Source organism: Molothrus aeneus, chromosome 1 (assembly GCF_037042795.1).
Source record: "Molothrus aeneus isolate 106 chromosome 1, BPBGC_Maene_1.0, whole genome shotgun sequence".
NCBI classification, from domain to species: domain Eukaryota; kingdom Metazoa; phylum Chordata; class Aves; order Passeriformes; family Icteridae; genus Molothrus; species Molothrus aeneus.
In genome coordinates this window covers 3,382,098-3,394,459 of record NC_089646.1, presented here as the reverse complement: position 1 = coordinate 3,394,459, position 12,362 = coordinate 3,382,098, and the positions used below count along the sequence as shown (strand labels likewise).

At 44.1% G+C, this 12,362-nt stretch overlaps 1 protein-coding gene across 3 annotated transcripts in view; it reads right to left on the bottom strand.

Moving 5' to 3' along the window:
* LOC136559821 (vasoactive intestinal polypeptide receptor-like) overlaps positions 1–6,761 on the bottom strand; it is a 29,341-nt gene extending 22,580 nt beyond the window's left edge. Inside the window, exon 1 of one of the 3 annotated variants that reach the window (XM_066555262.1) lies at positions 6,698–6,761. In XM_066555262.1, the coding sequence (XP_066411359.1) occupies positions 6,698–6,730 (33 nt within the window). In that variant the 5' untranslated portion in view covers positions 6,731–6,761. The remainder of the gene's footprint in view (positions 1–6,697) is intronic. The other 2 variants (XM_066555352.1, XM_066555442.1) reach the window with 2 other exon arrangements.
* Between the last annotated feature and the right edge of the window lie 5,601 nt (positions 6,762–12,362).

Here is a 12,362-nt window from a genome sequence, read left to right as displayed (position 1 = left end):
AACACCTTCCAACCCAGCCCATTCTGGATTCCTTGATACCCACGGTGGTACTGCAGTAAATCCCACTGACACTCATAGGTAGAGCAATTAACCATTGGCTCAGATTTGTTTCCTTCTGGGTTCTGGATTTGGGGTGGGCAGGGCTACAACCACAGGAGCCCAGACATGTTATCACAGACCAGTGACATTAAATATTAAATGTGGAAACCCAGGGCACTGGGAATGTTTCTGTGTCTGCTCTGGGCTGCCCTGAGCCCCAGGGCAGCACTGACTCTGACCCTCATTCATGGAGAAAGTTCCCCAGACTTCAAGATAGACTGGAACCCACAAAAGTGTGAAATAGATTCTAGAGAGCAGCGCAGGTGTGTCACTGGGTGAGAAATTGAGGTTTTGGGGTTTTTAGTGTGTTGTGGATGGCAGCAAGATGGAGGGCACAGGGTGTCATCCTGGGTTTCTGCTCCATGCTTCTTCTTCCTCCTTCTCCATGGGTTTGGGTGGCATTTTGTAATTGGGCAGAAAAGTCCCCATTGCAGCTCTGTGGGATCAGTGATTGGGTTCAAAGGGAAAATAATCCAGGTGTCAGCTCTTCATTGGACAGTTTAGTCTGAGAAGGCCTTGGAACAAGAGATTGTGGCCATTTTGTGCCTTCTGATGAAAAGCTGCAGAACTCACAGCAGTGAGGCTGTTTTACTGATAAGAGATAATAAACACCTGAGTGTGAACATGAACTACTGTCTCAAGTGCCTTCAATCCAGACCCAGAGAAACCCACAACTGGAACCACCACAATTAAATATCACTGACACTTCAGGGCTTGAGAATCAACATCAAACCCTATTTCAGATGTAACCTACAGACTATCCCAGCAGAAGCCAAAACAGGGCTGGTGTTATTAATTTATAAACATACAGCCTCACTCAAAGTAATCCTACTGTTGGACAGAAAAAAAAAGAAGAAATGATACATATACAAGAAATCAAGAGCAGTGATGATGCTTCAATTTGTTGCTTTTCCTCAGGCTTTGAGAAAAAGAAAGACAGAGAACCATTGTACAGTTAAAGAAAAGCCTTGTGGGCAGAGCATTACTTGTGATTTTTTTGTCTATGGCTTGTTTTCTGTTATTAATCTCACAGTGCCTTGAGTGAAAAGTTTTTGCTCTGATCTGGCTGCAAGTGTTGTGTGATGGGGCTTTCTAAAAAAAGCAGGAGCTCTGCATTTGGTGCAGGGGCATTTTATGGCAATTTGGGAGACATCTGCTGAAAAGTTGGCTTTTGTAGGGAAAAAGTAGCTCCTGCTCATCATAAAAAAGGAAAATTTAGGAACTAAAGCAGAGCAGAGCTTTCTGAGGCAGACAAGTCCAATCTGGCACAGCGCTCCCTGCCACAGCAGGAAGTGTAAGAGGCTGATTTAAGATGTTATTCCCTGGATCAATATTTCCCAATATCTCAGCAGTAACTTGGCCTGACTCTCACTCGAAATCACAGTGGGGTGCTTTAATTCCAAGATTCACACATAAAACTTTGAAATTTTAGGAAATGCTGTGGACAGTCCTCAAGGAATTGAGCTCTGCATTCCTGAGCATCATAACACAAAGGGTTTTTTTTTTTACTGGATTGAATGTTACAGACCAGCTTGAGTCAAAGTTCACAGGGGTATTTTGATTTCTAGTCCTTGCCATGAAAACAATCTTGCCTGGAACACTGTGAACACTAAAAAATGACCTATGAATTGAACACTAAAAAATGACCTATGACAACCACGAGCCTGCTAAAAACCTGAGACAGCTTAGAGAGACAAATGTTTGGCTTGCATTGAATTTTAGACTTCATTTTCTTCACATCTTGTCAGGTTATTGCACTGAAACCTTAAGTGGCTTATTCACCAAGAGTAGTATAACATGGTTTTCTATTTCCTCTGTTCCATGATAGTTTATTTATTTCCCCAAATCTGCACAGAAAAATCAAAGTAATGGCACTTTGGGCTTAGATATACTTATGTTGGACAACAGGAAATTTAGCAAGCACTGGGAGGAGTGTTTCTAGCAACATCTTCATGCCACACTTAGTGCAATTTAATTAAATGCAATCTTTCCTGAGAGTCCATTCAAAAATGGTGCCCCTAAGCTGCTGTGGGGGTAGAAAAACTGTAATTTAGATGTCACACAAAAGACAGATCTTCACTAATTAACAAGTCCATTAGCCCACTTGGGGAAAAGTAAGGACATTTTCTATGCTCTCTGAAAATCAGGGAAGTGCTTCAAAGCTGGGCACTGAATAAATTATTCACCTTTGAAAAAGCAATTCCAGGGGATCAAAGAGCCAGCAGTAACACTCAGTGTTTTTTGAAAATTAATCAAAGCTCGAAGAATTGGCTGAATTCATTGACAAGATGAGAGGGCTTCAAGAACTTGAAGGCTCTTTCCAGTGATCTGTTTCAGCTTCCCATGCCCTGCCATCCTAAAGCCTCACAAATAGGTTTTACGTCAAGTACATAAATCATTGACTGAGAATATTCATCACTGCTCTTTCTGCCTCTGCCTCCTCAGCCTGCATTCGCACAGATCCCATCTCAGATATGCTCTGAAATTAATCCTCTACTCCCAGTCCCCTCTGTCTGTGCTTCCCCAGCTCCTCTGATATGACTCTGATGCCTGAATATTTTAGTTCTCCCTCACACAGAGTTGTCTGCCATCCATGTCACACACACAGAATCCCACCTCGGAGGGTTAAAACTCACCTGGTATTGTAGAATACAGAAAAACACAGCCAAGACAACTCCTGTTGTCTCTTAGGTGTGGAATGAGGTGTTCTGTTAGTCCTGAAAGTTGGCCAGGATTGCCAAAGCCATCAGGCAGGAGAATCAGGACATGCTTTGAAATACACACATTTTTTTCAGTGACATTTTAATGGGAAAGGCTTTCAGGATGGAGGAAGATTCATGGTAAAAAAGAAGACAGGTTGAATAACAGACAAAGAAAACCTCAGCCTTTTTCATAAACTTCCCAGTCTGTTGAATGTGTGTGAACCTTCCATCTGCTTAATTCCCCAAAAAGCCAAGTGCTAATTAAAAATCTTTGAGACTGGGGAGTGCAGGGCACTGAAGCCAATTTTCACATGTGCTTTGGAGGGCTCTGGGGCCCACCCTGAGCTCCATGAGCTCCTGTCCATTTCATGGCCACATTCCCAGGCATTGCCCTAAAAACCTTCCTGTCCAAGCCCCGGCCTATGAGTACTTCTGGAATATTTATAATGCCATGAGTGTAGTGTTGTGTTCTGTCAGAAAACAAGAAACTATAAAAGAAATAAAGATTTCTTATGCAGTAAAAAGCTCAACTCTTACAAGCTCAATTGCATCCATCCAGATTTTTTTCCACCATCCCCAAGCCATGTTTGCCACTGTGGGCTCTGGAAAGCACCAGGTGAGCCCAGCAGTGACAGAGCTGCAGTGCCCAGCTGTGAATTCAGCTCTCACACAAAGTCCTGCCCTCAGCCTCCAGCTCTGACACCATCCTGATCCCAGGAGCTTCCAAGCCCCAAGCTAAAGCCTCATTTCCAATCCTTCTCTTCAGTCAGTTAAATAGATTATTTCACGAGTCTTTTTGGCTGAAAATGACTACCTAGAGGATGTTTTCTGTGTTTGTTTTCTCTCTCTAACTCGATTACCTATGGAAGAAGGGAAGCTGAGACACTGATTGCCTCACAGTCATTTAGAGGAACATATTTACATATTTTCAATATTGTTTTCAAGACATTGAAGCAATTCTTGAATGCTCCTCTGTGGATTGGGCTGTATTTATATGACTGTGTTTAACTGCATGACCTTACAGAGAACAGCACTTGCTATACATATTTATCCATGTATATCATTATATTCATTCACTCATAGGTATTCTTTATGAGACAACACTGCCATACTAATTTATTTTGTTTATGAATGCTGTGTAATTAGTATTACCTTGAGAAAAATTAATTTATCAGCGCTCTTCTAAATTGGGTAGAGCATTTAATTATTACTAATGCTTGAAGAATAACAGAACACTAATAACTGAGGATCCCCATTTTCTGCTGTTGCAAGTATTCCTGTAAATTAAAAAGAAATGTCTCCTTTTCAGTATCATTTTTTTGCCTGCAGGTGGGATTCATGTCATCTAATCCCCAAGTCCTGAAACCTGGAAGTCAAAGTCCTACAGCAAGTTCATTTAATTGATCTGTATTCTTGGAGTGTCTCCATCTCCTCCCAGCAATACTGAAGAAGGCTCAATGAGTAGCTTTAGACCAGATTCCTAATTTTAGACAGTTAATTGTAGATGATTAATCTAAATTCCCCCATCAAGCCTCCCTTAATGATCAGTGAAAGCAGACAAGCAGTTCCAGGGAAGGATTCCTCCTACTTTGCTCAGACACCTGTGTGAGGACAGTGACTGCCTGTACAGGAGCCTGTCTCCCTTCATTAACTCCCTCCAGGCTTAAAAAAAACCTAAAACCAGATTATTCCACACATCCAGCTCCCCATGGAGAGGAACTGAAGGTCTGCAGGGACCAGCCTGGCAGAGGAAGCACAAATTAAACACAGAAATTGAGACACCCAGGTTTGTTTCACTGGGAGCTCAGCATCTTGCCATGGGTTTGGATCCCTGTGTCCACGAGCACAATAATTTGGTGAATTGTACAGCTCAGTGGTGACCCACCTGTGTTTCCAGTCTCACCTCCATTCATTAGATCAGACCAAAGCCCTTCCCAGAAATGGGAAATGTAGGGGTTTGGAGAGGAAAGCAGTTTAGCACAGCAGGGAGAGCAGTGAAGGCAGAGCCTTTTCTGCTCTTTGTCCTCTGCTTCCTGAGACTTTGAACTCTTTAAGGCATAAAAAGTCATTTTTAGGCATTTCAGCCTCCTCTGCTCTCTGTTCCCTGTCACTTAGCAGTGAATGGCAAATCTTTTAGTGTCAAGGACTCCATTCTGCAAGGCACAAATACACCCCTGTGGAGCTGACAGGAGGCAGCAGTGCCCAGCTCCACAGAGGAAGTTTTCAGGATTAGCTCTCTGCTTTATTTTCATATCTGATTCATGACTTATTTGCAGAATCCACACAGGAATTATTTCTCTGCTCAGCCATGATCCTTTGAAAGAGGAGTGGATTACTCCCTCAGTACATCTTAGGGGTCTCAGGCCTTCCCGGACCCACTGAACATGCAAGGAGCCCCAGATTGAGACACAAACCCCACTGAACATTCACAGCACTGCCTCTCACCAGACATGGAGTTGGTGTTCATATTTTGAGGCCAAAAGCTTTGTAGATCATGCAGTTCATAGAATTTCTCTTGTTATGGGCACAGCCTGCTGCAATATGCTGCAATATTAAAATGATGTATGGCAGCCCCCAGATGTGCACAATCCATCACTTTGGATCAGCTCCACTCTGCTGACAGCTGCAAGAATGAGCTGGGCCTCCTTTAGGTGTAAAAAAGGCTGGCCCAGATGCCAGAATCACTTTACCTGAAGCATTCTAAGCTTTTAGGCTGCCTGGTTTTGCATGGAAGATCAGTATTACACATGATAATAGCTGCACTGGTGAGGTTTGCATTGCAAGGACCCACAAGCTACCCCTTGTAGATAAATCTCTGTGAAGACAGAGGAAAATTCAAGATCCAGGGGTTGTGCAGGTGTGAAAATTTACATCCCATCTCCCAGTGTTCAGAAATGAAAGATCAGGATCAGTCTGTCATTTAGGCTCTCACATTTACCCAGAGAGGAAAGCAGGCCCTAGAGAAGCACCCAGTCCATCTGGCTTTCCCAGGACAAGATGGAATGTTGCCTGGGAAGGTGACTCTCTGTTTCCTGCTGAATCCCTGCCCACACTGAACATTTCACTATGAAATGAGTAAAGTTTGAATTAACGAGTCCCTGGTAATCACACCCAGAGGAAAGGCTCCAAACACTTCCCCTGAGGCTGAGCATTGAGGGCAAAAAAGAGAAATTTCTGAGCCTGGATTTGCACTAATTTTTGTTAAGCATCCCAGGCAGGGGCAGTGGTGGAGTGTGGAGATCAGGGAGGGATGGCTGTGCCTGGATTGTGTCCCTGGGCTCATCCCTGATGTCCAGCGGCACAGGCTCGGCTGCTGCCCTCAGGGCACACAGACACAGACAGTTCATGCTCCTGCTTGGTGATTTTAGAAACCTCCAGCTCTGAAAACATCCCTGCCCTCTCAGAGAGGTAAATGTCCCCATCCATCAGGAAGAACTGTTCCTTTCTAGCTATCCTCCTTGTCCTGCAAAGTTGCCTTTCTCAGGACAGCTGGGACAGCGACCTGTCCCCTTCTGTCTGTCTAAAGCCCTGCTACAGCCATTCTGATCTGGGGAGGCTCCTCTGTCCTCTGCAAACTGCAGTTCTAAAGAATGGAAAAGTCATTTATTAACAGCATCTTGAGGCTGGAAAATTTTAATCACAGGAGCTCGGTCAACACATTAACTCAGTGATATTTGTTTATTTCCTTCCCACTAATATTCCTGTCTCGTTTTATATTTTTCTTGTTATCCTTTCCTTGTTTCTCTTTTTTTTCTGCCCGCTCCCCATCAGGAGAAAAGTTACCCAGCTCCTGCGGACTTTCCCCCACCCCGGCTGCAGCGGGGCAGCTGCAGAGCCATCCAGCTGTGGCCGGGCTCCAGATGTGCGCTCCCCCCGCCCCAGCGGTTCCCACTCACCAGCGGCAGCAGCAGCCAGCGCAAAGTTCGCATCCTCCGCAGCAGCCGCCGGCTCCTGCCGCTGCCTCTGCCTGTTTGTGATGCTGCCAAGAGCCGAGGCTCTGCCCGCCCCCACCTGCCCAGGGCCCGCCCCGAGAGCCTCGAAGCTCCCTGAGCATCCCCACCGCAGGATGGGAGCAGAGGAAAAGGATTCTCCTGTGTGGAAACCCAGGGCACTGGGAATGTTTCTGTGTCTGCTCTGGGCTGCCCTGACCCCCAGGGCAGCACTGACTCTGACCCTCATTCATGGAGAAAGTTCCCCAGGCTTCAAGATAGACTGGAACCCACAAAAGTGTGAAATAGATTCTAGAGAGCAGTGCAGGTGTGTCACTGGGGGAGAAATTGAGGTTTTTGGGGTTTTTAGTGTGTTGTGGATGGAAGCAAGATGGAGGGCACAGGGTGTCATCCTGGGCTTCTGCTCCATGCTTCTTCTTCCTCCTTCTCCATGGGTTTGGGTGGCATTTTGTAATTGGGCAGAAAAGTCCCCATTGCAGCTCTGTGGGATCAGTGATTGGGTTCAAAGGGAAAATAATCCAGGTGTCAGCTCTGAATTGGACAGTTTAGTCTGAAAAGGCCTTGGAACAAGAGATTGTGGCCATTTTGTGCCTTCTAATGAAAAGCTGCCAAACTCATGGTTGTGACACTGTTTTACTGATAAGAAATAATAAACCCTTGTGTCCCAACATGAAACTACCATCTCAAGTGCCTTCAATCCAGACCCAGAGAAACCAATACCCCAGGGATGTTGGATTCACCTCTGTGCACCTGGCTGCTGCAAAATGATAAACGTGACTCAGAAAAAAGCAAAGCAGGGAGCTGGGACACCAGTGTGGGTTTTGGGGTGGTTTTGGAAGCAGAAATTCTCTGTGCTGCATTCACCCCTCCTGGTTTTCCAAGGATTCGGGAAAAAAAAAAAATTAAGTCTGATTTTGATTTTTTCCCCGTCTGTAATGGATAACATAAAACTTTGGCCACTTTCTGAGTGGGTCTGGCAGTGTGGGATTCCCTTTGGGACTCAGAGATGGAGTTTCTGGGCTTTGGCATCCCCCTCCTCTCAGACAGGAAATTTTGTGCAATGACAGAATTTCCTCCACAACTTGAACAAGATCTTTTTGACTCTTTGTGTCACAAAGATGTCTTGGGTTCAGGTTTATTTCTTGGTGCTAGGAAAGTTCAAGCTTTTCTTGCCTACAGATTAGATTTTTTTTGGGAAAAAAAAATTTAAATGTCAGGTTCTTAGGGCCCAGGCACCAGCTCTGGCTTTTGCCCTACTGAATATTGCACCAAGATATTTACAGCAAAGAGAAACCAAAATGATGAACATGGCAAAAGCAGTTTTCCTTGATAAGTCTGAATTGCTGTTTCATATCCTATTTATCCTTCATTAGTTCCCAGTGGTGTTAAGCACACGAGTTCTGTACAATCAGAGGAGATTCAGGGCTGGCTTAACTTACCCCAAAATAGGCATTCAATGACATTAGAAGAAATATTTATTTCTGCAGCTTTGTCCATAGATGTACAGCTCTCCTACAAGTCCTGTGTCTGGTTTTCCAGCTCCACCTAAATATTTCAGATATACAACATTTGTAACCAAATTCTCATTTAATCTGCTCTTTTCTATATGTTCGTCTTTCATCACTGCAAAATGGCACCTGGTCCCTGACATGCACAGCCTCAGATGTTACTCCAAAAATAAGATTTGTGAGAAAATACTTTAAAAATTAGGTCTGATTCTGACTTGTTCCCCATCTGTAATGGATAACATAAAATTGTGGCCACTTTCAATCATCAGCAAGGTGGTTCCTGTCACCCTGGAATAATTTTTAGGATCCCATTACAAGGCAGACAACATATGCAGCCAGGCAGTTCCTACTTCTAATGCAAAGAAAAATGCGAAGTGCAGACCTGTCAAACACCCCTAGGAGAGGGACAGCTCATAATCCCTGCTGAATTTTATTCAACCAACTCAAATATCCAAGATCAGAGAATATCAGAATAATTTGGGTCAAGGGACAGAGCTCTGGCCCCAACCCTCTCCCCTCACAACTCAAATTTCACGGTCAGGAATTTGTGTTTCAAAGGGAATTGCTCTCAGGAGCCACACTGTAAACACAAAAATGCCACTGAAGGAACATTTGTGGCAGCCTCCAATATTTCACCTGGATTCTGTTATTTAATGCCTTGAAGGTCACTTAAATGAGGGGTTTTAGGTCATCACAACCAGCTTGGAGCAAACCCAAGTGTGAACAACTTTTTTTTTTGTTATTTTTTTATGTAGGTTTTAGGCATGAGTATTTGCAAGAAGTTTTTAGGAACTGATGGAGCAGACCTGGTCTCTCAATATTTGCTTTCTCATACATTTTCTCTGCTCCATCTGCTTTTCCTATCTCATCTCCAGCTGATCAAAAAAGCAGTCCACGTCCCCATCCTTGAGATTTAAATTAATTTCCTGGAAATTCCTCTTGTAAGAATATTTTTCCATCCTAATAGGGAAACCAAGCCTGTTTTTATTGGGTTTTTGTAGCATCTCACTGTAGTCATAAACCTCACCTACATTAAAGTCTCTAATCTCCTCAGTCTTCTCACATCCCTTCATTACTTTAACAGATCCTTAAAACCTTATTTAGTCTAAAAACTAATTTCTATTTGTCATATTAAGTTGCTTTATTCATTTTACTCTTTGCTGTTTCTCTGTATGTACCCAAAGCTCCAATAAAGAAAAAAATGCAGGAAAAAAATCATATTTATTTATCATAATATTTTCACATGCTCTGATGCATTTTGCTACTTTTTGTCACAAAATAGGTCCTTGCCTGATAAACTGTCTCTAATTAAACATTACTCTTTTATTTTCTCCAAGAATTACAGGACAACTCATGAAAGATAAGAACCACATTTGTTTTCCTGCTGCTCCACAACATCAACCTGGGCTCAGAATTCAACAGATCTGCATAAAAACCTCCTCCTCTTGTTAAACAACAACAAGCCATTGTGTTGGTATGAAACTTAATCAATGAGGCAACAGACCTGAGATTCCTCCTAATCCCCCTCATGGATGTTCTGAATCAATTGGTGCCATTTCATGAAAGTGATTTGACATTTGCTGAGCACCTTTGTGGAAGCTGGGGAATGGGGTTTCGATGCCATATGTTACCTGAAAATGGGTTTTTCGTAATAAAAATCTTCCTAAAATGCACCTGAATTTCTTCCAGCAGCACTTCAGGCTGGAAAATAGGGTGCCCCAGCCCCACACTGCAGCATGAGCCATCAGCCAGAGCATAAAGGTGAATTTATTGACCTTTCTAAACAATCTTTTGACAAATCTGACTAAAGATGCAAAACAAAAAGCCCTGGGATTATGAGAAGGAGGCTGCAATTACCGAGAGTACATAATTCAGTGCTCAGGCAGAACGTGGTGTTACTGAGAAACATATTGTGACTTTAATTAACAGCAAAACTTCACGGTCTTTAGAAAAAGGAGGGTATAAAAAAAGGCTGGAGGTTTTATTCCTGACAGTGATCTCTGTGGGGTGTTTGAGACAGAGGGGTGAGAGCAGAGAAATCAAACAACTGAAGGCAAAAGGGCTGAGATACTAAAAAGGGAAGGCACTAAATATCAGACAAGTGCCTGGAGCTGCATGAGGATAATTTGTCCAGTTGGTGTTCTCTGTAAGCCCTCCCTGTGTTATCTCCTCACTGTTTTTCTTGGATAAAATTGACTCCTGCCATGTCCTGGGGCTCTGACTCCATATGTGCCCATATTCTGTTACTGTTCCTTGGCCTGGCCCCAGGGACACCTGGGACACAAAACAAAGAAAAAAATTACAGACCCTTGGATTATGTGAATTCTGTCCTACCTGTTTGATCTGTAAACTTAATTTCACCCAAGTATCTAAGGTGCTTCGTGAATTTGAAAAGCATATCTGACTTGTACTCATCTTCCACAAACATATCATTTAACTGTTTTAAAAATAAACTCCTTTAATGTTTTCAGCATTGAAAAAAAACAAATCTGTCAGCGATCCCTTCTCTACTTCCATTGTATTTTATTCGAGAATAAGCAAGTTATTTTTCCCGACCTAAGGGATGTTGCTTTTCCCAGTGACACACAATGAAATCTTCATTCCTATTAATAGTCTCTAAAGAGTTGACAGACCAGCTGTTCCTGTCTCAGAAATTGTTTTATGCATTGTATTATTCATTGGTTTCCTTGCTTTCCTCTGGCCACTTCAACTCAATTTCAATTCTGTTTCTTTTCCAAGAGGAGGAGAACAACCCTGATTTTTTTTCACTAAAATGCAGGTTTAAGACTAAGCTTGCTTCCTTCCTAAGGGCCAAGAAAATATTCATGTTTCTCCTAGGTACAGACTGAGCCTATAAAATTGAATTTGGGTAAACAGGAATAGCCTATTTTTAACAACACATAAGTCTAGTTACCGGTGTAGAGTGGTCTTTGCTTCCTCTGTGTTTAAAAGAGAGAGTCATGGAATTCCAGGATGGTTCGGTGTCTTGGTTTGAAAAGCCAGGTGTCTGCCTTCGAGGCAGGAACCTCCCTTGAAATGGAAAATGTAAACCCCCTCCCTCCGAATTATTGCAATTTGGAAATTAAGGGGCTCTCAGGCAAAGATATGGGAATAGGAATAACAGTTCTGTACTAGGGGGAAAAAATAGAAATGCAGTAATACAGAGCAACCCTGCCAGAGTCAGAGCAGTCCCTGCCCCCTGTGTGTCAGGGGGTGGCACAGCCCCATCCCATGGGGGCTCAGCCCTCCTGCAGTGCCAGCTGTGGCTCTGCTGCAGCAGGGATCCTGCACAAGGGGGGAGTTTTCCTCTGCAGCTCCAGGGCTGCTGGAGATGGGCCTGGGCTCCCTCTGGCAATGCAGGGCAGCAGAAAGCTGCTCCTCTGGCAATGCACTGGGCAAAGGCTGCTGGGCTGTGCCAGCACCTCAGATTGGATCCAGGTAGGAATGCTTGGCTCCTCCCCTGGGCGGAGCATCTCCCCATGGGATGCTGGGATTGGATCAGCCCTGCAGGGACACTCAGTGGCCATGGACAGCAGAGATCTCCTGGAGGGAGGATTGGCTGTGGGAGAGAGAAAGAAAAAACTGCCCCATGGACAGCAGAGAACTGCCCCAGCTCTGACAGATGCTAATTGAACACACACCCCCTGCCACATCTTGCAACCTGAGACTTTTGGGTTGGGAGGAATCTTAAAACTCATCTCACTCTACCCCCTGCCATGGGGGGACACCAAGGGACACCTTCCACTGTCCCAGGTTGCTCTAAGCCCCTTCCAGCCTGGCCTTGGACACTTCCAGGGATCCAGGGGCAGCCACAGCTTCTCTGGGCACCCTGTGCCTGGGCCTGCCCACCAAAAGGACATCTTTTTTCCAGCCTTTTCCCTCTGATTATCCCAGTTTCTCCAGCGAGACTGCAGAGGGGCCTCACCTCATCCTCCTACAACAGTACTCATCTCACCCAGTCTCAGACACTGAGAATGTAAATGTGAACTGATTATTCCAGGTTATTTTCACAGTCACAGACAGCACTAAATGCAATCTGCCTGACATGATTTGGATGTCTATGGAGGACAAGATATTAATTTCCTCAGGGTGTCCTCCTCTCC